At 67.8% G+C, this 27,739-nt stretch overlaps 4 protein-coding genes across 6 annotated transcripts; 1 reads left to right on the forward strand and 3 right to left on the reverse strand.

Annotated features, from left to right (window-relative positions):
- On the reverse strand, positions 1-2,552 carry UBALD1 (UBA like domain containing 1). The gene is made up of 3 exons (XM_044433406.1): positions 2,380-2,552; positions 1,232-1,294; positions 1-919 (listed from the first exon to the last, which is right to left on the reverse strand). Exons 1-3 carry the CDS (start codon positions 2,503-2,505, stop codon positions 608-610), a joined length of 501 nt encoding a protein of 166 aa, XP_044289341.1. The 5' UTR covers positions 2,506-2,552; the 3' UTR covers positions 1-607.
- Positions 2,553-5,051: 2,499 nt separating this feature from the next.
- MGRN1 (mahogunin ring finger 1) lies at positions 5,052-15,873 on the forward strand. Of its 2 annotated transcripts, XM_044433386.1 has the most exons (17): positions 5,052-5,169; positions 6,335-6,453; positions 6,965-7,053; positions 7,650-7,796; positions 8,193-8,310; positions 8,677-8,743; positions 9,415-9,467; positions 9,643-9,690; positions 10,385-10,453; positions 10,673-10,832; positions 11,100-11,209; positions 11,863-12,086; positions 12,446-12,569; positions 13,133-13,178; positions 13,449-13,565; positions 14,122-14,163; positions 14,419-15,873. In XM_044433386.1, exons 1-17 carry the CDS (start codon positions 5,082-5,084, stop codon positions 14,529-14,531), a joined length of 1,734 nt encoding a protein of 577 aa, XP_044289321.1. In that variant the 5' UTR covers positions 5,052-5,081; the 3' UTR covers positions 14,532-15,873. The 2 variants fall into 2 exon arrangements, with proteins under 2 accessions (XP_044289321.1, XP_044289322.1); XM_044433387.1 differs by lacking the exon at positions 14,122-14,163.
- A 1,038-nt stretch (positions 15,874-16,911) lies between these two features.
- On the reverse strand, positions 16,912-18,501 carry LOC123025132 (forkhead box protein J1-like). The gene is made up of 2 exons (XM_044433641.1): positions 18,004-18,501; positions 16,912-17,580 (listed from the first exon to the last, which is right to left on the reverse strand). Exons 1-2 carry the CDS (start codon positions 18,499-18,501, stop codon positions 16,912-16,914), a joined length of 1,167 nt encoding a protein of 388 aa, XP_044289576.1.
- A 4,672-nt stretch (positions 18,502-23,173) lies between these two features.
- NAA60 (N-alpha-acetyltransferase 60, NatF catalytic subunit) lies at positions 23,174-27,733 on the reverse strand. 2 transcript variants are annotated; one of them, XM_044433400.1, is made up of 6 exons: positions 27,278-27,733; positions 26,120-26,237; positions 25,499-25,595; positions 24,445-24,679; positions 23,748-23,911; positions 23,174-23,300 (listed from the first exon to the last, which is right to left on the reverse strand). In XM_044433400.1, the coding sequence occupies exons 1-5, from the start codon at positions 27,385-27,387 to the stop codon at positions 23,755-23,757; spliced, it is 717 nt and encodes a 238-aa protein (XP_044289335.1). In that variant the 5' UTR covers positions 27,388-27,733; the 3' UTR covers positions 23,174-23,300; positions 23,748-23,754. The 2 variants fall into 2 exon arrangements, with proteins under 2 accessions (XP_044289335.1, XP_044289334.1); XM_044433399.1 differs by having other exon boundaries at positions 26,108-26,237.
- Between the last annotated feature and the right edge of the window lie 6 nt (positions 27,734-27,739).

Below are 27,739 nucleotides of genomic sequence, written 5' to 3' on the forward strand. Positions count from 1 at the left end.
TACGTCAGAAAGGATTTAATCCGCAAAAGGAAATGCACAGATTATTAAAACAAAACGGCTTAAAAACGGCAAACCCTGTGCTTGCTCTGGGGCCTGGAGTCGCCATGCGAAGCGGCCGCGGCCCCAGGAGGAGGAAGGCGGGCCTCCGCAGGGGGAAACGGGGCCGGGCGGGGAGCGCATCTTGCGGGCCCAGCCAGAAGCGTGCGTGTCCCCCACTGCCCGGCCCCCGCCGCCCTGGACAAGCCCCCCCGTCCTCCGGGCGGCTTCCAGCGCAAACGTCGGCGGTGCTGCTGCTTTGCCGGAGTCCCGATGAAGGTGCAAGGGCTGCCCGTAATCTGTTGCTCCACGAGGCATGGGGGGAGCGGACCCTCCCTCAAGAGACAAGGCACTGGCTGAGCGCGAGCCTTGCCTGAGGTTTCCATGGGGTCCGGCTCCCCCATCGCCAGGGCAGGGGTCCTCCACCACGAGAGCCGGGCCAGCCTGCGGAGGGAGCGAGCGGCTTGCTTGCCGGCTGCAGGCGCGTGTCGCCGAGGCCGCGAGGGGCTCCGCACCCCCTCGGACAGAACACGTGAGCACGGGGCCCTGCTCAGGCCCGTCGCCGGGCGCCTCATCTCTCCGCCTCCAGGGCCGCGCTGCCCTTGGGCTCGGGGCTGGCTTGCTGAGAGACGCTGCCGGGCCAGCCCACGGGCTGCGAGGGGGCGGCTGGAGTCCACGCACACAGTGTCCCGGGAGGGGGGCTGGCAGGCCAGGCTGAGTGGAAGCCTCCGGGCTGGGGGGGCGGCGGGGGCGGGGAGGCCGCCATGGAAGCCGCCGGGCTGCTGCTGCTGCTGACGCTCTCCGAGGCCTTGAGGCGCGAGAACATGGCCAGGGTGTCGGGGAAGTTGGGGGGGGTGGCCGGAGTGTTGGCGGGTGTGCACATCTGTGGAGGAAGCGATGGAGAGCGGGGTCAGTCACAGGACGTCCCACCCAGCTGCCCCAGACACCCCCCCCCCGGGCCCCCCGAGCTTCCCTGCAACTTCGGGAGCACTCCTCGTTAGCAAAAAAGCTTCCGGCAACATCTTCTGAGCCTTGGCTCCTCTCGGCAAGCTGGGCCCGCTGGGCCCCGGTGTGGCAAGCTGAAGCTCCCCCCAACCCCCTTTCAGCCGCCAGAGGCAGCAGGCAGGCCTGAGGAGCTCCCCTTCCCTGCCGCCCACCCTGGCCAGGAGGAAGGGGGGCGCTGTGGGCGACTCACCATCTGATGAGGAGGCTGGCTGCAGGGGACGCTGGACTCCTGGAAAAAGGCGCTCAGGGCCGTCTGCAGAGGAGAGGAAAGGGTGGCACCTGCGCCCCTGGCCGGGCAGGCGGATGCTGCAAGACGCCCCGCGGCTGGGGCGGGAGGAAGCAGGGGACAGAGGCCAGCGCAGAAAGCCCTCCTGCCCAAGTGAGGCAGAGCCAGTTGGAACAAGGGGCAAGACCTCAGTGTTTCTTAAACCCCCCGTGGCCCCCAATCCACTGCAAATGTAGGCGCCGATTTTTAAAGCCACCCTTCGTTCATCAAGACCCTTCCGGCAAAGAGCGACGGGGATGGCAGCTACCCCCTACACGGGGCCCGGGTCGTGTGGGGCAGCCCGTGGGGGCTTTGGCGCAGGCAAGGACAGCTCCCCGGGCCCTTCTCCCCCTCCTTCAGGGTCCTTTATCCGCAGACGGTGCATCCGTCCCTCGGGAAGGCTCAGGGCCCCTCCGGCACCAGGGGGCTGGCCTGCGCCCAGCCAGAGGAGGGGGCCGCCATTTCCGGGCTCCCCTGGCAAGTTTCTCTCCGGGGCAGCCACGGGAGGAGGAAGGCCCTGCGCCTCCTCGCCCCCCGCCAGGGAAAGGGCACGTGTGAGCGAGCCCCTCCGCGGGACTCCTCCGGCTCTCCGGCACTTCCGCCAAGACTCCCGGGGCGGGACGGCGGTAGCAGCGCCGCGCCTCCCGGCCACGCAGGGGACCCGCGCTCGCTCCCGCCCTCACGTTCCTCCGGCCTTCGCGCGCGCCCTCGCCGCCAGGGCAGGCCAAGCGCACACGGCGGGCCTCCGCGGCAGGGCCCGCCGGCGCTCGGGAGGCTCCACGGAAGCGGCAGCACAGCGGGGCGCGACGCGGGCCACCTCGGGGCGCGCTGGACGGACGCGCCGCGCCCGCCCGCGGACCAGCGCAGGATCCCGCTTTGGCCCCGGCCCGGAGCGGCCTCAGTGCGCTGCAGACGGCAGCGCCGGGCGAGGCGCTCTGCACATGCTCGGAGGCAGTCGCTGCATTAGGGCTTCGCTCGTTTAGAATCCAGCCGAGCCCCGCGCCGCGTGTCCGCCAAGGCCGCCCGACCCGGCGGCTCCGGCGCCCACCCCGCGCCCTCGGGCCTCTGCCCACCTCGTACTGCCAGTGGGCCGCCTGCAGGAGCTGCTGCGCCTGGTCGGCGGCGCAGCCCGCGGCCACCACGAACTGGTTGATCATGACCTGCTGCTTCAGCTCGTCCGACACGTTCCCGGACGACATGGTGGCGCTCCGGCCTGGCGGCCGCCCCGCGCCGCGCCGCCCGCAAAGGAGCGAGCCAGCGAGCGAGCGAGCGAGCGATCCGGCGGCCCCTCAGCGAGCGGCCATCGCCGGCGGCCGCCCCCGCCGCTGACCCGGGGGCACCGCCTGACTCACTCTCCGCCCGGCTGGCCGGGCGGGCACCGGCGGCGGCACGGCCGGGCACGCTGGGAGTTGTAGTCCGCGGCCGCCGCCGCCTCCTACGCCGGGAGAGGCGCTGGCGAGGAGCCGCTTCGCTGCGTGCCCGCTAAGCGGAGCCCCGGTCGCGTCCGGGCGAGCTAGCCCGGGGAAGCCTCCGCGGCACGAGTGGCCGGGCGAGGCGGCGCCCTCGGAGGAGCCCGGCGAAGGCGCGGCTCCTGCGGGCCCCGCCGGGTGACCGCGGGCAGGGCCTGCTCCTTCCCCACCGGCATGGCGACAGTGAACACGGAGCGCCCCTGTTAATTCGGTGCCGGGCACTTCGAATCCTAGAATCGCGAAGCTGGAAGGGGCCATCGGGGGCCGCCCGCTGCTCCGGGCAGGACTCCGGTGAAGCCGTCCCCCTAGGAGGGCTGCTCCGTCGCGCCTTGAAGGAGCCCCCCGCCCGCCCCCTCCTCCCCCGGCCATGGGTCCCACTGCGGCACCGCTCTCGCCCAGCAGTGCACACCGTGCTGAGCCGCAGGGAACAGCAGCGACCCGGGACCACATTTCCCAGCAGGCTTTGCTTTGTTTGCATACTTGCGGCAGGGGCTGACGTACATTGAGCGGCGTGTGCGGACAGCCAGTGAGCAAAGCCCCCGCGCTGCTGCCTGGCCAAATTAGGTGAGGTGCTCCGCGGGGGCCAATGGCCTCGCAGGGGGCGGGCACGGCGAGGAGAGCGGTCACGCGGCCGCCCTGGTGCGGGGTCCTGCGGAGGGGCCGGGCGGGTGGCGCGGAGCCCGGGACCGACGGCCCGGGCGGCGGGGCAGGCGCCCCCTCCGGTGCAGGCGTGCGCCGTGCGTGGCCAGGCCCGTCGGACACGAGCGGCATACGCTGATCTGCATCCAAGCACGCAAATCTCCGATAATTGAAGGGATCTGTTTACACTTGACAGGAAGCAAAGTCCACCCATTTCTCTCTCATGCGAGGAACCGCAAATAATCCCTCAATTTTCATCTTGTTGCAATTCACCCGAACCAGGGGAACATGTCTCTTTCCGGCCGCAGCCCCCTCGGGACTCGCCCGCCGCGTGGGTGTTGAGCAGAGAACAATCCCTCCCTCGGCGCGGTCGGGGCTCGGTGGAAGAGATCTGGGGCACAGGTCTGCGGCTGGGGCTGCAAAAGCCGGGGCCTCTCCAGGCTCCACACCTGCTTCCAGGACTTGCCTTTGGCTGCGGGTGTTCGCCTGCGCGCCCCACCGACACCCCCACCCGCTTTCCCATCGCAAGGATGATCTGTGTGTGCCAGCGAGCCAGATGCCCAATTAGGTACTCCCGCCTTCAAAGAGGAACGAGTGAGACCGGCAACAAACGATTGCAGGACTGAGCCTGGTGTGAGGGCCAGCCTGGCGCTTTTCGCAGGGACCCCATCCCAGTCCGCCTCCATGGAACCATTCCAGGGCACAAGCAGCAGCTGAGCAAAGGAGCCTCCCTGCTTCTGGGGTAAAAGTTGGCAGCCCCATTCAGTGCCGGAAGGTGTCAGCCCTGGCGCTTCTAGGGTCAGAGCAAACTACCCACGCCGGCTAAGGAGGAGGCAGCAACGCTGGGAGCGATTCCAAGTCAGTGTGCATAGTGGTTAGAGCTGGAGCGTGATTTGGGAGACCGGCGTCCCAGCCCACTCGGCTGTGAGCCTCACTGGCTGACTGGCCTTTCAACCAGGCCTCCCTCACAGGGCTGTTGTGAGGAGGGGAGGGGAGGCAAACCCTGAAAGTCACCTTGCGTTCGTTGCAAGAGAACGCAAGGTGAGAGGAACACAAATATAATGATAATGATAAAGGCGCCTAAGGAAGGCTTCAGGGTGTTGCAGGAGGAGAAGCGGCAGGAGCGCGTGTCTCCGGCCAGGGGGGCGTGGGCTGAGCCCACCGCAGCCATGTCTTTCTGCGGGGGAGGAAGCCGTTTGAGCGCGAGTTTCTTCCTCGGGGGAATGCACGTCAGGGCTCTTCTGGCCTGATCTCTCCCAATGGCTGCTGGTCGCGATGGCTGCCCATCCCCCGGTGCCAAGGCCCTGCCGGTGGGGGATGATAGGAGTTGCAATCCGGGCGAGGAAGCCTGCGCGAGCCTTTGCCTGTCCCTTCCCGTCTAGCCTCCGCGGCTCTATGGCTCCGCCTCGGCCTTGACTAACGGCGCCCGGCACCTCCCCTTTCCTCCGCACGGCAGCCTGTTTGTTTTCGCCAGCGGAGCGCGGCGCGGCGCCTCCTGGGCCCTGTGGTTCTCCGTGGGGCGCGCTTCCGCGAAGGGAGGCGCGCCGAGAGGGCGGCGGGACTCGCTCTCCCGTCGTGCCCCGCGCGGAAGCGGCCTGCAGGCCTTGCTGGCAGACCGACCGCGGGGGAGTCGCCGCTCGCCCGCCGCCGCCGCCGCCGCCCGCGCCATGGGCTCCCTGCTCAGCCGCCGCATCGCCGGCGTCGAGGACATCGACATCCAGGCCAACTCGGCCTACCGCTACCCGCCCAAGTCCGGTAAGGCCGGCCGGCCGGGCCTCGCCCCGCCGGCCAGAGCCTCCGCGGCCGGGGGCCTCGGGCGGGCCGCCGCGCTCCTCCGCGACCGTGCCGGCGGATGGCCGGGGCGCTGCCGGCCGCAGTTCCCCGGGGCTCCCGGGCCCGCTGCGGCGGCGCGCCCTCCCGGGAGGAGCGGAGCCGCGCTCCGGCTGGCTCGGGACCGGGACCGCGGGCGCGGCGGGGCGCCGCGGCTGCCGGTCAAGCCCAGGCGGCTGGGGGCCCGCATGTGCGAGGGAGCGCCGCTGCCGTGCAAGCCCGCCCATCCGGCCCCGCGGCCTGGGGCAGAGGCCCTTCCCGGGAGCCCTCGCTGGGGCGACCCGGAGCGGCGCCCGGAGAAGGGCCTTCTCTGCAGCGGCCCCTCGCAGGGAGCTGTGCCTGGCGCCCCGCCGTCTCCCTGTTGGTGCCAGGCCAAGCCCTTTCTAGTTTCCCTTTGCCTTGAGCGCTCGTGTGTGTTTTGACTCGGGAGTTTGTTTGTCGGTGATGCTGGCCTATATTGATATGTATTTATGTCACTGTGTTGCCCCCGGGAGACGTTGTGCAGGGTGGGAAACAAGAAGTGTAAACGAACAAGCAAACAAGCAAATGCTGTGGCATAAAAGCAGCAGAGAAAAGGTGGGACCCTTGGGCAGGACGAGAGGCCCCGGCTCCCTGCTGGGCACTGCAGGCCTCTCCTCTTGTCTAAGCTGCGTGGATGGCAATCGAGGGCCCCGCAGGTCGGACTAATCAGCCGTTGAAGCGCCTGCTCAGCGTTCCCGTCTCGAGGACGGTCGCTGCAGCCCGTGGCACCTGCGGGAGCGGCGAAGTGCCGTGGTGGCACCGGGGCAGGGCGACGCCAGCCCAGAACGCGCCCGGTCCCTTGCCGGGGTGCCCCGCGGGGCCCCAGCCTCCTGCACGCAGCCGCACAGCGTTCCCCGATTCACTCCGAGGCCCACGCCCCACTGAGCCAGCTGGGCTTCTGATCGTGCTAGCAGAGCTTGCGCCCGGTGCGTTCGAATCTGTGATGTTGTGGTATATTTGAAGGTATCGCTCGCCCATCGGCCTACCTCACACGGTTGTTGTGGGAGGTCCCTGGTGGAAAAAGGGGGGGTGCCCGAGTGCTGAAAAAGTGTGTCCTTGTTTTCCACAGGGAACTACTTTGCCAGTCACTTTTTCATGGGGGGCGAGAAGTTTGACACCCCACATCCTGAGGGGTACCTTTTTGGGGAGAACATGGATTTGAACTTCCTTGGCAATAGGCCCGTCCAGGTGAGCGTTGGATGAATTTGGTTACTTTTGAATCTAAATGAGGTTCTGTTGTTTGTTTTAAAAGAACTTTCCCAGTTATGGAAGCTTTTGGACATAAAGGTTTCAGAAAAAATGTGAAAAATGCAAAATGGGGTAAAGTCAAAATGCTGGGCATCGGTCAGACTTTGAGTCTGGCAACACTTTCTTCGTTTTCTTAGTCGAATAGTCACAGTATCCTTCACCAAGCTGGGCATCTTCAGATGCATTGGATTGCCGCACCCAGCATCCCCAGCTAGCATGGCATTTGTAGTCTTACATATCCAGAGAGCCCCGGACTCACAGGAGGACCTTATTGCCCCGTCCGGAGGTCTCTCGTGGTTGCAGGGGGTCAGCTGAGTGCCCCTGTGGAGAGGCAGGGAGAGGCTGCCCCACCCTGGCAGACCCGCCAGGGGCCTGCCAGCTCTTCCTCCCTCCTCTCCGTCTGGCTTGTCGTGAAGCTTACCTCAGGGGGCCTCCTGGTCCCTCGTTTCAGTTTCCTTACGTAACGCCAGCACCCCACGAGCCGGTGAAGACGCTGCGAAGCCTGGTGAACATCCGTAAGGACTCCCTCCGCCTGGTCAGGTACTTCGGGCGCTGGCGGCTGGTTGCGCTGGGCGTCACGGGGCGCGTAGGCCTCATGGGGCCTTTGGCCGATGCCCTGCTGGGGACAAGGCGCTCCAGAGGCGGGCCGTGCGATCCCGCTTGGCAGCCGCGGAGCGTCCCTCGCCCGCTTCCGTTTGCCTGCCGTGCTTGATTGTCTGGGACGGAGGCACTGCTTTGCGCTGAGAAACCTGGACGTGTGGGGTGAGAAGAGCTCCGTCGAGGCCCACTTGTGGGGCTCTGCTCTCTTGCACGCGTCTGAGCTTGTTTCCTTTTCCCTCCTCGGCTGAATCGGTGCTGCCCGGCTGCCGTCGTAGCGATGGGGCTGGAGCATTTGGCATTTTTTAAGGGCGAAAGATGCTTCGTATGTTTCATTGCCCAGCCCACGCTGGAATGGGACCGCGTGGCGCTTGTGGACGAGCACTCCGTTTGTCTCTCGCTCTGGGCAGAAAGCCGCAATGGAGAGGCCCGGGTTTGGGCAGGCGGATGGGAGAGGGGCGTGGGGAGGGCACAGGCGCTGCGCTCGGTACCCGAGTCCTCCGCCACCGCCCTGCCCAATGGGGCCTGCCCCCGTGCAGGTACAAAGAAGACCTGGACAGCCCCACGGAGGAGAGCGGGAGGCAGAAGGCCCTGTACAGCCTCGAGTTCACCTTCGACGCGGATGCGCGGGTGGCCATCACCATCTACTGCCAAGCCGCGGAGGAGTTCGTCAGCGGCATGGCCGTGTAGGTGCCGGAGTCCCCGGGGAGCAGCGCAGCACGACAGCCTGCGCTGGGGCAGGACCCCCCTTCTGGCACGGGCAAGCCTGCCAAGTGCACCTTGCTCAGAGCCCTTTTCCTGCAGGGGTTGCGACCTGAACCTACTCGGTTCTGGGTCCATGGAGAAGAGCGTGTGCCACCCAGGCGGTGCCCCCAGAACTTGCCCTGTGCGGCACGGGGGGCACCGCCTGGGATCCCTTGCAGGTCACATCCCTTCCTCGTGGGGAGAAAAATGGGCTTTGTCCAGGGGCCGGCTGGGGGTGGCACGGAACCCTTGTGCGTGCCCTCAGCCGGTGCTGTGCTGAGCCGTGGGGGCCAGGAGCTGCCTGGGTGACGGGGGTGTCCTCCTCTCCCCGCCTGCAGCTACAGCACGAAGAACCCCTCCCTGCAGTCGGAGACGGTGCACTACAAGCGAGGCGTCAGCCAGCAGTTCTCGCTGCCGTCTTTCAAGATCGATTTCTCCACCTGGAAGGATGACGAGGTGGCTCTCCTGGCATCTCCCCCGAGCTCCGGACCCGGAGCCCGGTGCTGCGCAGACTCGGTTTCCCTCCAGAATCGGGTCTCATCGGCCCGCAGCGGGCCTGCTGCACGGCCCGGAAGTGGGCCGGGGCTTCTCCCGCCCTGCGGGAAGAGCTGGGAGAGGGAGGAAAAGTGGGCACTGCCTGTTCCTCACTTGCGTCATCTTGCCATGAGCTTCGGCACCCGGAGGGACCCCGTCCTCTCGCCCGTAGCCTCCGCAGAGAGCCTCAGCAGCCTCCCGCCTGAACGCCCGCGCCCGGCCCTGCCGCAGCATCGCCTGCCCCAGGGCCGGCCGCGGGCCTGACGCACCCGCCCCGCTCCTTTCCAGCTGAACTTCGACCTGGACCGAGGCACCTTCCCCGTGGTCATCCAGGCTGTGGTCGACGAGGGCGACGGTGAGCAGCTGTTCGCCCGGCCCGGCCTGGCCTCCGAGTCCGGGGAGGCGAGGGCACGGGACTGGCCCTGCCGGGGGAAACCGGGGCCTGCCCAGTCCCGCACTCCGTTGCCTGAGGCCCCCCACGAGCGGAGAGCGAGTGCCACGGCACCCTCCTACCCATGCTCCCCAGCAACGGGCGCATCTGGGCACGACCTGGAGGCAGCCGAGCGCCCTGGGCCCCCCGGCCGTGTTCCGCTGCTCCTCCACGTGCGCGACGAGCCCCTGACTGGGCGGCTGCATGGGGGGCCGGAAAAGGAGCCGTTTTGCACAGGGCAGAGCAGCCTGGGCATGCTCGGAGTGCAGATGAGGCGGCAGCGCCTCGGAGCGGCAGAAGGCCCCCCGGGGTGGGCAGCAGCCGCTGGCGGAGCATCCCGGAGCTCGGTGCGGCCCGGCGGCACCGCTCTGCCTCCTCTTTGCCTCCTCGCACGGGCCCAGCCCAGGCACTGGGGCAAACCCTGCGGCCCACGCGACGGCTTCGTTGGCTGGTGCAGCCGGGCCGGTCCTGGGCGTGCCCCGGGCCCCGCCAGTCCAGCCTCGGGAGAGCTAGAGCTAGAGCGGGACTGGCGTGCCGGGGACCCGGGCCGCCTGCTTCCTGGCGCCGCTCTCACAGGCCTTGTGCTTTCCCTCCAGTTGTCGTGGAAGTGACTGGCCATGCCCACATCCTCCTGGCCGCCTTCGAGAAGGTAAGCACTCCCTCGCGCGCCCACCCGCTTCCCCGGCCCCTGGATGGCGCGTGGGTGGCCGCTGGCTGTGAGCTGGTGCGAGCACGGGCTCCCTGCTCCGGAGGGGCCCAGCGAGCGGATGGCGTGGGGTGTGCGTGGGGCTGACGTCTGCCTGTCCTTGTCCCCGTCCCCACAGCACGTCGACGGCAGCTTCTCCGTGAAGCCCCTGAAGCAGAAGCAGATTGTGAGTCCTCATTGGCCCTGGGCGCCACTCCCCCCTGCTGTGGCGGGGCCTGCCCGGTGCTGGGCTGCACGGCCGATGCGCTCGCGGGGCCGAGCGTGCTGCCGGCCAAGGCGGAGGCCGCGGCTTTGGGCCCAGCTCCCCCGGCCCTCCCTGGGCCTGGGTGGCACTGCCCTCCTGGCCTGCGGGCAGGGCTGTTTCTGGGAGAGCAGCGCCTCTGCTCCTTGCTGGGGGGCAGAGCTGCAGCAGAGGCCCGGGGGGGGGTCCGGCTACCTTTTCTGCACACACACACACACGCGCCCCTCGCCCCAGCTCTTGGGATGTGGCAGGCAGGAGTCCCAGGCGGCGCTTTTCTCCTCGCCTGGCCAGGCCCTGGCGCTGTACTGGCTGGGCCGGGTGCGTGTTGGGGCGAGGCCTGGGCTTACCCGCCGTGTTTCACGTCTTGACACGGCTCCCTGCCGGTCCGTCCTGTTGCATTCTTGGTAGTGGAAAGGGCCCGGTTCCCGGTAAGGGCTACATGGTCCCGGATTGGCACATGCTCCTGTCCCGGCCCCCTCCTGGGGTAGGCTGTGCGAGCGGCTGAATTCGCGAGCACCCTTGGGGATCCCTGTGGGGTGGGGGCAGCATGCCCCAGAGGAGCCTTTCCTGCCACTGACGGCTGCGGCCACCCCCCCCCCCCCCCCCGGCTGTCCTGCAGGTGGACCGAGTCAGTTACTTGCTGCAGGAGATTTACGGCATTGAGAACAAGAACAACCAAGAGACGAAGGTGAGGGGCCGCCTGTGAGGGGCCGGGGGCCTCGTTCAGGCCGGGCCGCGGGGGCCCTGAGGGGTTGGTGCCTCGCCCCCCAGGGCTGCGTGGCCTGCAGTCTCCCTTGCACGAGGCTGGGAGGGAGCGGGACCCCGGGGCGCCTCCGGAAGGCCGACCTGGGCCCGAGCTCGCCCTGCGGAGGGGCGGGCGCTCAGCGGGGACCTCGGCCCCTTGCAGACGTGTGACGACGAGAACAGCGACAACAGCAGCGAGTGCGTGGTGTGCCTCTCCGACCTGCGGGACACGCTCATCCTGCCCTGCAGGCACCTCTGCCTGTGCAACTCCTGCGCCGACACGCTGCGCTACCAGGCCAGCAACTGCCCCATCTGCCGGCTGCGTGAGTCGGGGGCCCTCGGCCTGCCGCCTCTGCGGGGGCGGGGGGGCGGTGCTCCCCACGGGTGCCCTTTCCCGCCTGGCCGGGGCTCCGGGCTGTGCGACGGGGCCGGTGCTCGGGAGCTCTCCCGGAGCCGCGGTGCTCTGCTCTGCACGGGGCTGGGCTGGGCTGGGCTGGGCTGGCGATGGCCGCGCATGCCGGGTGGAGCCGGCCACGGAAGGCTCCGGGCGCCGCAGGGGAACAGCGGCTCCCTCTCGCCGTCCTTCGCAGCTTTCCGGGCCCTGCTGCAGATCCGGGCCGTGCGGAAGAAGCCGGGGGCCCTGTCCCCACTCTCCTTCAGCCCCGTCTTGGCGCAGACCCTCGACCAGGACGAGCATTCGGTGAGGCGGCCCTCGTGCGGCCGTGCCTGGCCCTCCTCCCTGCCTGGCCGGCTCTGTGGGGCGGGCACCGTGGGGCAGCACGGCACAGCGGCGGAGCCTGGGACTGGGGTCCCAGAAGCCGGGGTCGGGGTGGGCGCGGGTCCCGTCTGGCCGGGCCGGGCCCCTGCCCGGTAACACGCGAGTGTCGGTGAGCCGCACGGATGGGGTGTCCAGCGTGGCGAAGGGCTGGGGAGGCATTCCCTGGGCGAGGAGGGCGAGCGCGGCTCCTCCGCTCCTGAGGATGCCCCTCGCAGGAGCGAGGCCGGCGTGCGCACACCCGCCTCTCCGCACCTTGGGCTTTGGAAAGGGGGCTCGGGACCGTAAGATTTCTAGACCGGGCTCTCGTGGCGATGTGCTGTTTTCAGAGCCCTGTGTGAGGCAGGCTGTGTTCTCGTCTGGCGCAGCTGGAGGGCATCTAGCTGAGGGAGGGGGGTCCCCAAACTGGCAGCTCTGCTGTGCTGATACCAGGCTGACTTATGCATCTTTTGGGGGCCGAGCGGCTCCCTTGGCTGCCTGGGCCAGGCAGCCCGGACCGCCTTCCGTTCCGTGCGGAAGGATCGTCCCGGTTCCCTGGGACAGGGCTGCCCTGACCCCCGGCCTGGCTCGCTCCGCAGTGCTCGGACAACATTCCCCCGGGCTACGAGCCCATCTCCCTGCTGGAGGCGCTGAACGGCCTGCGCTCGGTCTCCCCCTCCATCCCCTCGGCTCCGCTCTACGACGAGGTCACCTACACGGGCGTCCTGGACGGGCTCCCGCTGTCCGGCAGGCCCCTGGTGGGGCTGGATCGCGCCGTGGAGGGCAGCCACCCGAAGGGCAAGCGCAGCAAGTCCCCCGACAGGTGAGCTGCTGGGGGTTTGCACGCCGGGGCTTGCGGGCACGGCGTCTGCCCGCTTGCTCCGTCCCCCCAGCCAGGCCTGCCTTCCCAGAGGAGTCGGGGCGTTTGTTTGCGCTTGCGCTCGCGGCTGAGGCTTCTGGCTGGCCCACGGGAGCCTTCCCGTTTCCCTCTTGCGCTCGCTCGCTCTCTCTTGGCCTTGGGTGGGCAGAAGGCTCCTGTGGGTGGAGGGGGGACCCCGCTGCACGGGCAGTGGTGACGGGCGTCCTGGCACCCTGGGACGTGTTGGGAGTGGCCCCCGGGCTGAGGCAGAGGGGCCTCCGGGGCACAGGCGGAGTCCCGACGCTCGCTCTCGCTCTCGCCAGCACCCTCCGGTCCCCCTCGTCGCCCATCCGCGAAGAGGACGAGGAGAAGCTCTCGCAGGACTCTGACCTGCAGCCCCCGCTGACGGGGGCAGAGTTCGCGCTCTGCGAGGGCAGCTCTCCGGAGGTGGGTCTGCGCCGGCCGGGGGGGGGGGGGGGTGGCCGGGCCTCCTGCTGCTCTTGCGCTGGGCGGCCCCGCCTGGCAATGCGCCGCTGAGGCCCCGGCTGCAGTGGGTCTTGCTCCCCTGGCCGAAGCCCGATTTCAGGCCTGGCTGGCCTCCTCGGTCCCATCCACATGCTGGAGAGGAGATGAGCCCCTGCAGGCCGGGACAGGGCAAGGGGCCGTCCTGCCGCGGCCCCCCACTCGAGGCCGGGCGCGGGGCCCGGCCGTCGCGGGCAGGACGATGCACCCCCAGGCGGGCGCAGAGGGCGCCCTGCCCTTGCTTGCGTTCAGTGAGGGCCCTTTGCCAGCGCCAGCAGCTGCGTTCCAGGAGGGCCAAGGCAACCCGGTTCCCGCGGCCCCAAAGCCCCATGGCCTGGAGCGGTCTGTCCTGGTTAAAGGGAGCAAGCCGGGTGGGCGAGGAAGCGGCACGTGGGCCCAGCTGCAGGGCAGCCGCGTGGGGCAGGGCCAGTCCCTTCGCCCAAGCCGAGGCCTGGAGTGGCGGCTGGATTTCTCTCCCTCTCTTCCAGAGTCTGACAGCAGAAGAAGCCGAGGTGCTGCCCTCGCCGCAGCCCGGTAAGCCCTGCGGGAGCTCGGGGTGCCAGGCCCCCCCGCCAGTCGTGGCTGTTCGTGGGTGCGGGGCCCCGTCCGGACTGGCTCCCCCAGGGCCTGGAGCCGCCAGGACTGGTCGGGGCAGGAGCCGGCCAGGCAGCGTGGAACAGGGTGCCCGGCTGGGGGAGGCGGGCCAGGGCGCGTCCCGCTGGCTGCTCAGGGCCTCTTCGGCCTGGCGGGGCGGCACAGGCCCCGCGGGACAGGCAGGGGCTGATCCTTCCCGGCGTGTTCCAGGTGGCCAGCTGTCCTCCGTCGGGGACATTGTCCAGGGGAGCAGCACCAGCAGCCCCTGCGAGTCCAAGAGCCCCCCCAAGCCAGAGAGCGAGCTGCCCGCCGACGTCTACCTGCCAGGTAAGTGCTGTGAGGAGGAGGAGGAGGCCGCCTCTCTGGAGCCACGGCTCTTCGGGGGGCTTGGGCCCTGCTGCAGCCGGGCGGGCGGCCCACCCTCTGGCCCTCAAAGAAGGCGGCCCACCCGCGTGTTCGCTGGCCCCGCAGGTGGGCAGCAGCCCCCCCCAGCCCCCCCACGCCCTGCCTTGGCCCCGCAGCTCTTTCTGGCCGCCAGAGCGCTTCTGCTTCACCCCCTCGTCCGGAGACCAGGTGGGCGGGGTCGCCCCACGGCGGCCTCCCCATGCACACGCCTCTCTTGTGCAGGCCGGCGTGCCCCGGGTCACGCGGAGCGTGGGCAGCCGAGCTGCAGGACGGATCGGGCCCAGGCAGCAGGAGGGGAAGGGTGCCAGGGAGTGCCGGCGTGCGCACGGAGGGAGGGCTGTGCCGGGCTGCTGGCCCCGAGGAAGGCAGGGCGCCCCTGGCCGCCGGGCCGCGCCCCCCCCCCCGTGTCCAGGCGGGGCGGCCTGGGCGCCCCCCCTCACCTCTCCCTCCTTTCTCTTTGCCCCGCCCACCTGGGCAGCCGCCGGCCTGCACGCCTGCTCTGTGGGGACGGAAGAGGCGGGTACGTCTTCTCTTTCCTTCCTAAACGTGGGCAGGTGCCTTCCCGGGGGCGGGGGGCAGCGAGGGGGCAGGATGCCGGGGGGGCAGGGGGGCCTTCATCCAGACTCTCTCTGCTCCGGCTTGGCTGGCTGCCCAGCGCCAGTCTTCCCTCCCCCAAAATGCTGGCAGACTGCCCACGCGGCGTCCCCGGGCTCCCCGGAGCCACTGGGGGTGGAGAGGCCACGGGGCGCCCTGACCTGGCCTCTCCCCCCGGCAGGCTCTTCCGACTTCGCCGGCACGCTGCTGAGCCGCGGAGGCAGCCGCCCCGGGCAGCCCTTCCTCTTCGGCCAGGCCCACCTCTGCCTGGAAAGCGGGCAGAGCCCCTCCTGAGCACGTGGCTCGGGGCCACAGCCACCGCGGCCTTGGCGGCCTCCGGCGTGCTCCCCGGCAGCTGGACTGCAAGAAGCGCCCCCCCCCGTGAGAGATCCCTCCTGGAAGCAGGTGGCATGAAGCAAGACGGACGCCGAGGCTCCCCCTTCGCCGGGCTCCGGCTCGGCCCCCGAAGGACGGACTCGCCCCTCTGTACAGATCTGCATGTTTCTGCCAAGCCCCCCCCCCATCACTGCCACCACACCTGTCCCTGCACCAGGCCTGTGAGAAGGGTGGCCCCCACACGCCCCCCAGCCCTCCCCGGGGCTTCGACGTTTGGGCAGCTTCTCTGCCCTTCCGCCCGGCCCCACAGTCCTTCCTCCTCTCGCGCAGGGGCTTGCACCACGGGCTCACCCCCCACCCTCTGCAGCTGCACCCCAAGAGGAAGGACCCCCCCGGCCCACATCCAGCACCGTTCCCGCCAGGGACACGCAGGTGGGGGGCGGCGTGGGGGGGGCGGAGCCGAGGCTGGAGGGCCGCCGTGGCCCGCTGCCACCTCCTGGCCCCCTCTGCTTCCCGCCCTCTGCCGGGGCCCCCCCGGGGGCCACCCCGACGCTCCTGCCCCGGCCTTGTCTGCAGCACGGCGGTTCCCCTCCCCTCAGCAGCGCCCCCAGGACTGCCGGGCGACCCGCCTGCGAGTGGCTCTTCCGGCCACAGATCCAGGCACGCCAACCGCTCCCCAGCCAGGGAGGGGGGCCGCAGGGTGGGATGGGGCTGGCTGTGGCGGGGAAGAGAAGCCAAGCCGGGAGACGCTGGTCTCCCGTCGTCATTCCGTGGTGTGGGACTGGGCCTGAGCCACCCTGTGCCTTGCTCTCGCTCACCGGTCGGCAGGGTGTCCCCTCGGCCCCCTCCCCGGGGACCCCCCCCCCGGCTTGCTGCAGGAGGCTTGCTGACTGCCAGCTGCTCCCTGCAGCGCCGGTCTCGCCCCACCTGGCAGGCAGAGCCGGCTGCTTGTCCCCACTGGGCCTCCGTGCTCCCCTCTCCATCTGTCTGGGGCGGCTGGGCCTTGGGGAAGGGGCCGGGGGGCTCGCCCTCCTGGCCCGGCTGCACAGCCACCGCCAGCACCCGGGCCTGCCCTCGGGGCACGCCCCTGCCCTGCCCTGCCCGCCCTCCACTGCGGGGGGCAGGGGCCGGCCGGCCGCTCCCTGGATGCCAAGCGGGGCGTGCGGAGCGCCCCCTCGGCCCCCATGCCGCCTGTGGGGCCGGCGCCGACCTGCCTTACACGGCTGGTGCCAGGATCACTTTGGTGACGCGTGTGTTCTCTGAGCATTCGAAATGTTCCGCATAAATACTAGTTGTCGTAGCGGGTCGCCTCCTGTCCCTTTGTTGCGTGTGTGGGGCACGCATGCCCCCTCCCTCCTCGGCCCTGCGCTGCAGCCCCCCCCTCCCGCTGCTCGTGGCCCCTCCTTTCCCGCTGGCGGCAGACAAGCCCCCGGGTTCTGCTCAAGGACTGGCCGTTATCGGGAACAGAACGCGCGATCTGCGGTCTGCCTCTCCGGCTAACCGTCGCTGGCCAGCTTGCTGCAGGCCCGGGCTTGCCCGCTGCCCAGCCCGGGGGGGCTCCTGGCCGAGGCGCGGGAGTGCAGCGCTGCCCCACAGCCTGCCGGTGCGCTGGGGGCCCCTTCCTGGGCCAAGTGTTTGCCCGGGGGGCTTCCCCCGGTAGCAACGCCCCGGCTGCAGAGCGACACGCTTCCAGCTCTGCTCTTCTCTGGGGGGGAGGCGAGGGGAGCTGGGCGGGACGGGCTCTGCGGCCCCCGCCAGGTTGCTCCAGGAAGTCTGCCAGGGCCTGGGCCGTTCTGGCCTCGCCTGTTCTGAACTGCTGCTCGGTAGGAGGTGGCGGCACGACCCTATCCCGGGATGGCAGGCGCTCGCAGGAAAGAAACCCAAACTCCACACCCAGACAAAGTGGCCATATATTTACTAACAAACCTGGTGGCCAAAATCAGTGCTTGGAAGGAAGTTGAAGAGGGAGGGAAAGGGGGTTGCAGAGGGCAGGGAGAATCGTGAAGCAGCGGCTGGCAAGCACGGCAAAGATGCCCCGGCCCTTCCTGCCTTGTACGTCCGGCTGACCAGCTGCTGCAGTCGTGTTCCGTTGAGGGCAAGAACCGTGTTTTTCAGCAAAAGCTGCAAGACTCTGAAAATTCGAAGGTGTGTGGCACTCTGGACGCCATGTTCAGGAACAGGCTTGTCTGCAACTCGCCCTCACATGCCCCCCATGGCGACACCCATGACGAGTGAGGACACGGCGGAGGCGGTGGCCCGGCCTCTCGGTGTGCCACGGCAGGGCAAGGGGGGACGGGCCCGCGGTGCATCGCGCTCTTTGCCCCGGCGGACCGAGAGCTCACCCTTCCCATGGCTGCATCTCTGCTAGGAAGCCCTCGGCGAGGCAGGGCCCCCCCTCAAAGGCCCAGGCGGGCACCGCTGTGGGCCCTACGCTCTCGCCTTCCCACGGCACAGCACACAGAGCCCGGTCGGCCACCACGGCTCCCTCCTTGCCCAGAGCCCCGAGGGGCTCGCTGTGGGCCCCGAGGGCCCCCTCCCCTGTGGCCAGAGCGCCCAGGGCGGCCGTCAGCTCCAGGTCCTCAAAGCTGCCGCTGCCACTGGCCAAGGAGTCCTCCGGCGCAGAGGCCCAGCTGAGCTCCGGCTTTTGGCTGGTGGGCACCAGAGGCGGAGCAGGGGCCGTCCAGGCGACCGCACCGGTGCCCAGGGCCGATGGCTGCTTGCACGTGCCAAGGCGGTGGTGCAGGTCCGGCCACTGGGACTCCGGGCCCCGCGGGGGAAGCGGCCCCTGCCCTGGCCCCTGCCCTGGCCCGTGGCTGCAGGCGGGCTCACGTGTGCCGGGAGCGAGCGAGGGCAGCTTGGGCAGCCGTCCCCGCCGGCACGCCCCGCTGGCAAGCAGGTCTGCATACTGAGGGTCAACCTGCCAGAAGCCCCCTTTGCCAGGCTCGTCTTTCTGCCGCGGAACCTTCCGGAAGCACTTGTTCAGGGACAGGTTGTGGCGGATGGAGTTCTGCAGCAAAACAAGAAGCACGCGAGGACGGGAGAGTTAAAAAGGCCGGGGGATGGGGGCAGTGGCCCGGGGCGCATGTGTGTGCATTGCGCCGGGAGGCACGGGAGCAGGCAGACAAGCAGGTCAGGTTAGCTGGCGGGGGGGGGGGGGCCTCGCTGCCTTTTGCGGGAGAGAAATCTCGGTCCCAGAAGGGCAAGAGCGACGACACCCCCCCGACTGCACCAGCCAGAGAGGCACTGTGGGGGCGAGCAGATGGGCGCACAGCTGGCCGTGGCGTCCCCTGGTGCCCAGGGGCCAGTGTGGGAGGATCCGGGGCACAGGGAGAAACACTCCTGGCTTCCCCAGGCCAGGATCGGACCCGTGGAGCCTGCAGCTCTGGGGGCAAGCCGCCCCGGGCCATGTGGGTCCCGAGCGCCCGCTCACCTGCCAGCTGGGGTCGGCCTGGCGGTAGTAGCAGAAGTTGTCCATGATCCAGGTGTAGATGGCGGAGAGCGGGACCTTGGCGCCCCTGCTGGCCTGCATGGCCATGCGGATGAGGGTCACGTAGGAGTGCGGGGGCTTCACCTGGGCGTTGGTCCGGTAGTCCACCGTGTCCGGGGTGGGGGGCAGCAGCTGCACGGGACCCGAGGAGCCGCTGCCGGGCGTCCCTGGGCAGAGGCGCATCCCTGCGGCTGCCGCATCCACTGCGCGGGAGCTGGCCGGGGCATCGGAGTCCCGCAGGGCCCTCCGGTGGCCCAGGGGGCCCGATGCGGGTGGCTTCTCGGGGTCACTTGTGCGGATGGAGAACTCCTGAAGCCACTGCAGGTTGGTGAGGCTGTCGTCCACAGGCCCGGCCCCAGGGTCGCCCCTCCGCGGGGCCGGGTCTCCCTGCGGCCACAGCCGCTGCCTCCGCCAGGCCGCCGGTGAGTCGTGCGCAGACATGCTGCCATCCCGGGTCTCACACTGCAAAGGAGAGCGCGTCGGGCCGTGTTGCTCTGCGGCTACTTAAGAGAGCAGGGGGGGCGCACTCTCCGCGCAGCTCCCCTGCAGGGCCAGAGACAAAGGGTGGCCGTTGCCCCGCCTGCCTCCCCACGGCGGGGTTTGGTTACACGGCTCTGCCTGCCAGCGCCCCGCAGCCTGCCCAGGTGTCCGGGAAGCGGCTCCCTGGGGACCAGCGATGCTCTTTCAGAGGGCGTCCAGGTGGCAGCCCTCGAGGGGGCACGTGTGCTTTCATTGTGGTCGTGCGCAGCCAAGCTGCCCGAACTGCAACCCGAGACTGCGCTGGGGGAGCCCGGGCCGGTCTGGCCGAGAGCAGCCAGCAGCGAGGGCCCCGGGCAGCGGGGCGCTCTGCAGCTCCAGGGTGGCCAGAGAGCCTGCCCTTGAGCGGCTGTGTCCACCTGCACACACACGGCTTCTGCCTCCTCCGGACATGGAGGAGAAAGAAGCCAGAGCTGGAAGATTCTCCCCGGAGGGGGGGTCTCCTGGCCACAGGCTGCACCAGCTGCCCAGACGGAGTGGAGGGCGTCTGGGCGGCCAGAAGGCTGGAGTTCTGGGTGAGATCCTCGCTTTCCTCTTCCGCGCAGGGGCTTCGGCGCTCAGCCCCAGGGGAAGCCTCCTCACACTTCCCGCCCAAAGCGCCCGAGGGCGAGGACAAGCAAGGCACCCCCTCTGCCCCCACGGCCCCTCGCAAATGAGCCCTCCTGCCCTCGGTGTTACCTTCTGGCACTGCGGCAGGAAGCGCCTCTCCTCCGGCTTCTACCTGGTGCAAAGGATCTGGCTCGGCCTCGGACAGGCAGCCACAGGCAGCGGAGCACAGCCCATCCTGCGTGGGGCTCACCTCCGCTGCGCCTGCCGCAGCCGGCCGGCCGGCCTGCCTGCTCGCTCGCTCGCTCCTGCACCTCGTGCCTTCCGTGTCGCGAGGGCCCCACTGCCACCGCCAAGATCAGCCCGTGCTCGCCCAGGGCCTGTCCTGGCCACTGCACCGGGAAGGGCCACTGGGTGGGACCCGCCTGAGCCACAGGATGGCCAGGGGAGGGCCGGTGCAGCTTCGCCCAGGTTGGCCCTGTTTCCGTCCCTTGGCGGCAGCAGGTCTGGCACAGAGCCTGGGAGGGATGCAGGAGGCAACGGCTTGCAGCACCGGCGCATGGCACGCCCACAGGCCCCAGGGTGCCATGGGTGCCGTTGCAGGTGGTGGGAACGGCCTGTCCGTGTGTGACGGGATCGCTGGCCTTCCTGGGCAATGCCTTCGTCAGCACAGTCGAGTTCCAGCCGTCACACGCCCTCAGTCTTGAACAAGGAGCCCGTGCAGAAATCGGCGGCAGCTCTGGCAGTGGCACCGATCTCCAAAACGACACCCACGGATGCGGCCCAACCAGCAGCACAGCTGGGCATCGTCTGCCGGAGCTTGAGCCAGCGACGGGGGGGCCGTGGACAGTGGGTGAGTGGCCGACCAGCGTGGCCTCTGTAGCCAAGGAGCTGGCCAGAAGAGCAGTGGCTGGTGGAGGCTTTGCCCGGGCCCAGAGTCCCGGCAAAGCTTTCCTGCAGTGGCGGGTCCATTAGCGCAGCCGGACGGCCGATGCCGTGAAATCCACGAGCAGCTCGCCTGGACAGCGAGGCTGTTTCCCTCCCTCCGATTCAGCGAGGGGCACGTGCTCAGTTCCAATTTAGCATCTTCATTGCAAGATTTATTTTTGACAATATCCATGGAGCAGTTCTAACCACCAGAAGACTTTATCTTGCTGACAGCAGAATACCGTTTTGTGGGACGTGCTGGAGGTGGGCTCTGCTCGAGGGGGGGTCTTTGTGTTTGTGCCGAATGGCTTGATGCAGAGGGAAGCCCCAGAATGGGAGCCGTGGCCCTGCCGCTCCGACACGTTCAGGGCGAGGAATGCTCAATACTCGCGCTGCCCTCCCTCCCTCCCCCGTACATAAGCTTTGGCACAATCTCATGCGTTTCCTGGATTGTGGCCATCAGAAGCCTGGCAGATTCGGCCTGCAGGACGGTCAAATACCTGCTTTAATGGTGATTTTGCTTGGGGATCTCAGCAAAGACTCCAAATCCAGAACAGCTCAGGCCGAACCTTTGTAGAACTGAAGTGAGACACCAGACTAGGAAAAGCCTGAAACGGATAGAAGCAGCTCTCCCAATGTCCCTGCGCCCTCGCTCAGACGTGGTATGCAAACAGGACAAAGACGACAGGAGCACCACAAACAAGACAAACGTTTTTAATCAAAGTCGTGTCAGGGGACCGGCTGACTTTTGCTGGTCAATAAATAAGGTACGACAGGAGGGACCCCCAGAGGAGGCCGTCCCCCCAGGAGCTGCCTCTCGAGGAGCGGCGAGTGCACACGACAGACAGGCCCACACAAGCGGCGAGGAGGAGGGCAGCGGTGTGCAGAGCCGTAGAAGGAAAACCATGTCACACACCGCAATCCTATCGACTAAGGACATTCTCAAGCAAAGGGGAAACAAGCACACGTAAAGATCACGCGCAATGATGGGTGGTTCAGTGGCCTCTCCTGCTTCCACCTTCGGGGGCCATTTCAGAGAAATGTTTGTCGAGTGCCTCTTGACCTGATCCGTTCCCAAACCTTTCGCTCAACGGACAGCTCGGTCGGTGCCGTCAAGCAGGGCAGGAAGGACCTGATCACTGGCTGTGTCTGCCCAGGATGTGCCCGCGAGTGCCCGCCCCCCATGCCAAGCAGGCTCGTCCTCCCCCTGCCCAGTCTGGTCCTTGCCACTGGGGACCAGCCAGTAGCTGGCCCGACGCGGCTCCCTGTACCGAGGATGAGGGGCACATCTCTGGATATGAATGGTGGCCAACGCCACGAGCGCCTCGCTGGGCCCAGCAGGACGCGGAACTCGCTGGCTGGCACCGGGGAATGAGGGCGCGGGGGAAGCCCTGCCTGATGCCAGCGCCTGAGTTGCCAGCCCTGCCCGGCTGCCGTCCTTCCCTTCAGGTCCCGGAGAGCTCTTTTCCCAAGAAAGCTCCCTCCGAAGAAGGAAGAGTTGCTTTATTCACCCAGACCGGAAAGTGCGAGTCTCAGAGCTGGGAAATGGCTGTGCCCACCTGGGGCGAGAGAACCTTGGGTGCTCAGCCACCCCGGGGCCCAGGAGGCAGCCCCCCCCCCCGGCCCGGTGCCCTCCCAGCATCCTCCTGCCACGAACGCAGGGCGGTCTTTGCCGCTTTGGCTTCCTATGGGCTCAGCCTCCCTGCTGCTTCCGTGGCACTGCCTCATCCGGGAGGGAAGGCGGGCTTCCCCAGACGCCTCCTTTAAGGACGGCGCGCGCACACCCAGGGAGGGTGAGGAAGCAGTCCGGGGGCTCAGGGCACCGTGGGGCACACAGCAGCGCAAAAGGGCTCCCGGCACAGTCCTGCTGGTGGCACTCCGGTCAGGACAGCCGGGTGTGCGCCTGGGTCAAGCATGTCCGTTGGCTTTATTGCAGTCGATGCAGGAAGACGCTTCCAAAGCAACAAGGAACCTACAATCTGAACGGGACGGGCCTTGGCAAAGCAGCCCGTTCCCAGCGAGCGGAGCCACACGAGCGCTTAGCGCTCCTCCCCACCCGGGCTGCCCTGCAGGACACCCGGCTGCCCTGTGTGGTGATCCCTGCCCGGCATGGGCAAAGCCCCCGGGCAGCGGCAGGAGAGCTTTCCCAGCCCCTCGAGGGATCCGAGGAGACCCCAGGAGGCGCTGTGGGGCTTCCCGGCTTCGCCCCGCGCTCCCGCAACATTGGACCTCTGGCGGCAGAGCAGGTGGCCAAGGGGCAGCGGGCGGGGGGCGCATGCGCAAAGCACGTGGCAGGCAAGGGCAGACGCGGGACAGAAGCGGGGCGTTTGCCGCAGGCCACCCGGGCATCTTCGCCGCACACGAGTCCAGCCGAAAGGCAAGGCAAGCGTTCGCTCTGCTTGCTTCCCCTGGCGGCAGCCCGGAGGACACGATTCCAGGGCTGCATCGGGAAAATCGACTGGCCCACAGAACTGCCCCCCCGGGAAGATGCTGCTGCAGCCGAGCGGGGGGAGCCACGGGCTCCTCAGGCCCAGCCCTCCGTCCTCCCAGAGTTACAAGAGGAGCGTCTCGGTTCAGCTCTTCCGAGGGCTCCCCGGCTTTTGAGGTCTAGCTCAGATGTGAGGCAGAACACTATACACAGTGTGTATCAAGAGCTGCACTCACACACACATACACACACACTTCACTATGAAACAGCAAGTTCATTGCCTGTGCCCTGCATACATTGGGTGCCTTGCTTAAAATCAGAGCTGGCCAGAGGTCCTTGTCTCTGCGGGACGGGGCAGCGCTTCCACCCCAGCTCCTCGGCAGCACGCAAAAGTACGAAGCCGCAGCTCCAACCAAAGGAGGCAGTGGCGCCTCGGGGTTCTCTGCTCCCGCCTGCTCAAGGACGCAGTCTCTCCCCTCGGGCAGCAGCAGGCCGCCTGTTCTGCACGAGCTGCTCCCCCGAGCAGGTGCGGCATCTCCCGCTCAGCTGCGTGAAGCTGCCCGGGGGCACCCGGCCGTCCACCTGCGGCACGGGAAGGGCTCCCGCGGAGGGACTGCGGCGTCACCCGGCAGCCGGCCCTGCGAAGTGGGCCCAGACCTCCAGGCAGCCGAGGGCGCAGCGAGGAGAGGACGTCTGCCAGGTGCCGACTGGTCCGCAGGGGCACCGGGCTCGGGGGTCCCGAGCATTGTCCGCTTCGGCACTGTGGGCTGCGGCGCTTGCAGCCGCGCCAGGAAGGGCACGCCTGCGAGAGAGCCACTGTTCAGAACACAGCAAGAGGAACGCCTCCATTGGCCTGCCAGGCCACCCCGGGAAGGGGCCCTGCGCCCCCCGAACGGATTTGGGAAGGGGCGCCCGTTGACCTGGGCCTGAGGCAGAGGACTGGAGGGGACTTCCGAGCGGAGGCGGCCGGCCGAGGGGTGGAGGGAACTGCTGGACTGCCGCCGGGCTAAGCGGGCTGCGACAGGCTGGCAGCGGGCAGTCCAAGGAGCCTGCGTCTCGTCCCTCCCAAATCTCAGCCGGGCTGCAGGATGCGTGTCTGCAGTGTGCCGGCATGGGGCGATGGCCCGGCGCAGGAGGCGTGAGGCTGGCAGGGAGCGGCTCTGACCGGCTGCAGGTGCCCGCGGTTCTTGGCACAGGCGCCTCTCCGCCTTGGATGGAGGCGCGCCTGCAGAACGGGACAGCGGCCCACCTTGGCGTCACATGGTCCGGCTGTACTCGATGCCGCTCTTCGCGGAAACGCCCGGCCACGGCAAGAGGCTGCAGAGGAGGCTCTGGGCCTGGCGGTAGATCCGCTGCGGGATGGTGCAGGGGCTCAGACTGGCCAGGGTGGAGCCGAGGTGCTGGAGATAGTCGGTGCACCGCTGCTAAGGAACCGCAACCACCGTGGCGGAGCAGCCGAGGGGGCCGATGGGGGGGGGCAGGCGGCAGTACGACTGGTCACCCCGGAGGAAGCCCTTCATGGGAAGGGGGGTGCATGTTAACCCTGACACCCCCCCCCCGGCAGTAACACCGCAAACCAAAGCCAGCAGAACCAATCAGGGATCGTATTTTTGGCAGCTTGGCGGTCAGTCCCAGAACCGCAGCCTGGTGGCCCACTCTAACTACGGGGAGCCAGGGTCGAAGTCGTTGGCCCAGTGGCCGACTGCTGGACGCTCGCCCCACTGGGCTCTGGCCCTTCGGACCAGGATGCTGCGCCATTAAGGGTCCCTGGGGGGAGCAGCACAGGTGGCGGAGGGCCACCCTGTCTCAAAATGGAGCCCGACGTGGGCCGGACCACATCCCACTGGTCTTGGGGAGTGCGTTCCAAGAATCCCTTCCAGCTCGACCCCAATAATTGAGGCTGGGGCCGTCCCCCCGCAGCCCGGCCAAGCGTGAGCAAAGGATATAAAATTGTCCACGGAGGGTGTCCGCCATTGATGTAGAGCACGTAAGTGAAGCCATCTTTGAGGATGCCTCGTATGGAATAATAATACGGCAGGTAGTGGTGCTGCTTAAAGTCTCTGTTTTCATAAAAATGGATTGCGGTGTTGTTGGTGGTGAGGACGTGCAGGTAGATAGCCTTGCAGTGGTCCTGGGCGGTCGTCGAGATGTGATCTTTCAGGCTTTCGAGCAAGAGAGAACCTACCACAGAGGTGGGTGCATCAGAGGCCGCCGAGACCCTCCCGGGCTGCCCCTCGCGGGACCCGCCGTTCCGTTCCAGTCGGCCACGGCCTTTCTCTGAAGCAAAGGGCGCCCCCACCCGCTGCCCTCTCCGCTCCTGTGCCGGGCCAGGGCCCCTCCGCCCGCACGACCCGTCGGGACACGCCATGGAGATCACACATGGCTTCCGAAGGATCCTGCTGGTGGCCAGAAAGGATGCCGGCCACGGTGGAGGCATGCCGGGCCGCTTGCCCCGGGACCTGCACGGGGGCTCAGAGCCACCGCTCGGCTGCCTGCGCTGGGCGCATTTTCTGCTGCACAAACACACAGAGCGAGCCGAGCCGGGAGCAGCGCTGCAGCCCGGGCTGCGCTCTCAGCTCTCGCCTCGCTCTTCACGGCAGCGCCTTGAGCGCCCGCTGTGTGTCACTCGGGGGGCCGCAGCTCTTTCCCCGGGATCTCCAGTGACGCGTTGGGAGGTTCTGGGAGCGCACCAAGCAAGCCCGGCTTTCTTTACGAGCAGCCCTCTGCCTCGCACAGCCGCAAGGCCAGCCCCGGGAGCGTGCCCGCTCCGGCGAGCTCTCGCACGCCTGGGAGTGGGCAGGGCACAGGGCCACGCCTGTGCCACGCACCGTTCCGCGCTCCGGGCCCTGGAGCACAGCAGGCGAATGAAGCGAGCAGGAGTCGTGGCCGGGAAACGCGCCTCGCCGTCCTGTAAAGGGCAGGGCGCATCCAGCGAGGAACCGCTTTCTTCCCACGGCTTGGCCGGCGGCAGGTGGCATCACGCATTTAAGGTATCCCTACCTATCCCGTGCTTGCGGAACTCCTTCACCACTCCGAGGCTTAAGATGTAAGCAACCTGAGTGTCCACGGGAAAACCGGATGCTAGAATGTCTCCATCCTGGAAAGGACACGAGCGGAAAGGCGCTCAGCCGCCACGGCACTGCAGGAAGCCGCACGTCGGCCCTGCTCCTCTGCCCATCCTCTCCGGCATCCAGCTGCCTCCTCCCGCAGGCGCTTGCTGTTGGGGGGCTGAGGAGGCACATGGGACTTGGCCTCCAGCCGCACGTGCCCCGCGGAAAAGGCAGGCGGTAAAGCAGGAGCAGGAGCTGGAACGGAGGAGCGACGAGGGCCCTCCGGCCTCCCACCCCATTGAAACCTCTCCAGCTGCCAGAATGGGCGCTGCTTCTACATGGCAAAGCTGAGGACTGGAACCATGAGGACTGGCATGCTGTGCCATTATTAAAAAAAACCGGAGGAATGGACCGGACCGGACCGGTCCAGACTGGGCTCCACTGCTGTGCAGGGCAATGAATGCACCTGGGGTGACCCTGTGGCCTGGGGGACAGGGGGGCCGCAAGCGGGCAGGAGGGTGGGCTGCCCTGCTGCTGGAGCGGCCTCCTCCGCACCCACCTCCTTGTGCACCTTTGCTCGGCTCTTAATCTCAGCTACTATCATTCCCACAATGGTGCCGCGGTAAGTGGCCGCCAGGGAAAAAAACTTCTTGTTGGAGGTGATGTCCCGATACCATGAGTCGGGGTACCTGGGAAGGAAACAACAACAACAACGGGAAGAATCGAATTAATCTCCTGATGTTCAGAGGAACATTTTCCACTGATGCGTTTTTCCATGGAAAATGTTCCATGTCTAAAGATGCAATTCTTCACAAAACAAATTGGTAACCTAGTAGGTGGATATGGTGCTACTCAATCCAAGCAGGTGCAAAGTTAGGATGAATTTGCTTTCCAGTGACTGCCCAGGAAGGGAGCCTGCCGGCACAGGGCCGCGCGGCTCTTCATGGGTAGGCTGACCCCTTGCAGGGTCTAATCCATTTCCACATTCGCAGAACGAAGCACCTGGAATTCAACTGCGCCTTAGAACAGGTGCCTTCCAACAGAGAAACTTTTAATAGAAGTATCAATACATGGTAAATACACCTTATTTAATGTTCTTCCTAACCAAATATTTCTGGTGAAATCCTTCTGATCACTGCAAGATGCCTGAGATAGTTATTCAACACATCAAGTTAGCGTGGTGTACTTGACGTGTTGTTTGCAAGCTGTAAGTCAAACGTGCTAAACAAGGGCCCACCTTTAAGAGGCCCAGAATATTTTCAAGCAAACGAGCAGTTCAACGGGTCGGGAAAATGTGCTGCCGTGCACGCGAGCCCATGGTCAAGCCCACCCCGATCAGTGGACCAGAGCTCCTGGGGGCCCACGGCCTGCCGCATGGGTGGCCAAAGGGCAAATGACCGGAGGGGCCACGGGTCTCGGCCAGGCGCACGCCATCTGCAGGGCCGCCTTTGCCGCAGCCGCCCGCGTGGGGCAAGCCGGTCTCGGCCACGCAGGCTGCTCGGGAGCGGCCTCGCTGTGGGAAGGGCCGCTGCCTTGGAGGGGTGGCCTTCACGCCTCTCCGTTTAGGACTGCCTCCCTCCGCCACGGCGTAGGAACCGGGCCTGGGAGCTGCCAGTGCCGGCCCTCGGTCTGGCCACGCGGCCCCCGCCTGCCGTTCGGGACGATCCAGACCCTGTCTTCCTCCTCCCTGCCCCGCAGAGCAGCTGCAGGAGCCGCAAGGGCGACGTACTCAATCGGGAACCAGTCGCCGCAGAGCTGCTTCACGGTGTCTATGTCATCCTGGCACAGAAGGCGGAGGGAGATCTCAGTCAGTGCAGCCGGAGGCACCTCCTCTGTCATTCACACCTGCACGGCAAGGGGAGAGCAGTCGGGGGGCTGTGGGCAGATGGGCAGGGAAGCACGCCAGGCCGGGCAGCCCACCCCTGCCGCCCCTTCCGGCTCCGGAGGCGGCACTCCGACCCTCACCCTGCGCTGCTTCCAAGCTCACAGAATGAGAGTGAGAGAAAGGCCCCGGCACGCTCCAGCCACGCCAATCCAAAGGCTGCTAGGAAATCCCAGAGAAGCCGGGATCAGGGCATGCACAAGGGAGCAGCGGCCCCGCTAATCCCGATCCCTTTCCAGGCACATCTCCGGAAGCATTCAGCTGCTGGACCATCTGCTGTTGATTCATTTTAATCCGAACACTTCTCCC

The sequence above is a fragment of the Varanus komodoensis genome, unplaced genomic scaffold (genome assembly GCF_004798865.1).
Source record: "Varanus komodoensis strain SLA01 unplaced genomic scaffold, ASM479886v1 scaffold26, whole genome shotgun sequence".
Taxonomy (NCBI): Eukaryota; Metazoa; Chordata; class Lepidosauria; order Squamata; family Varanidae; genus Varanus; species Varanus komodoensis.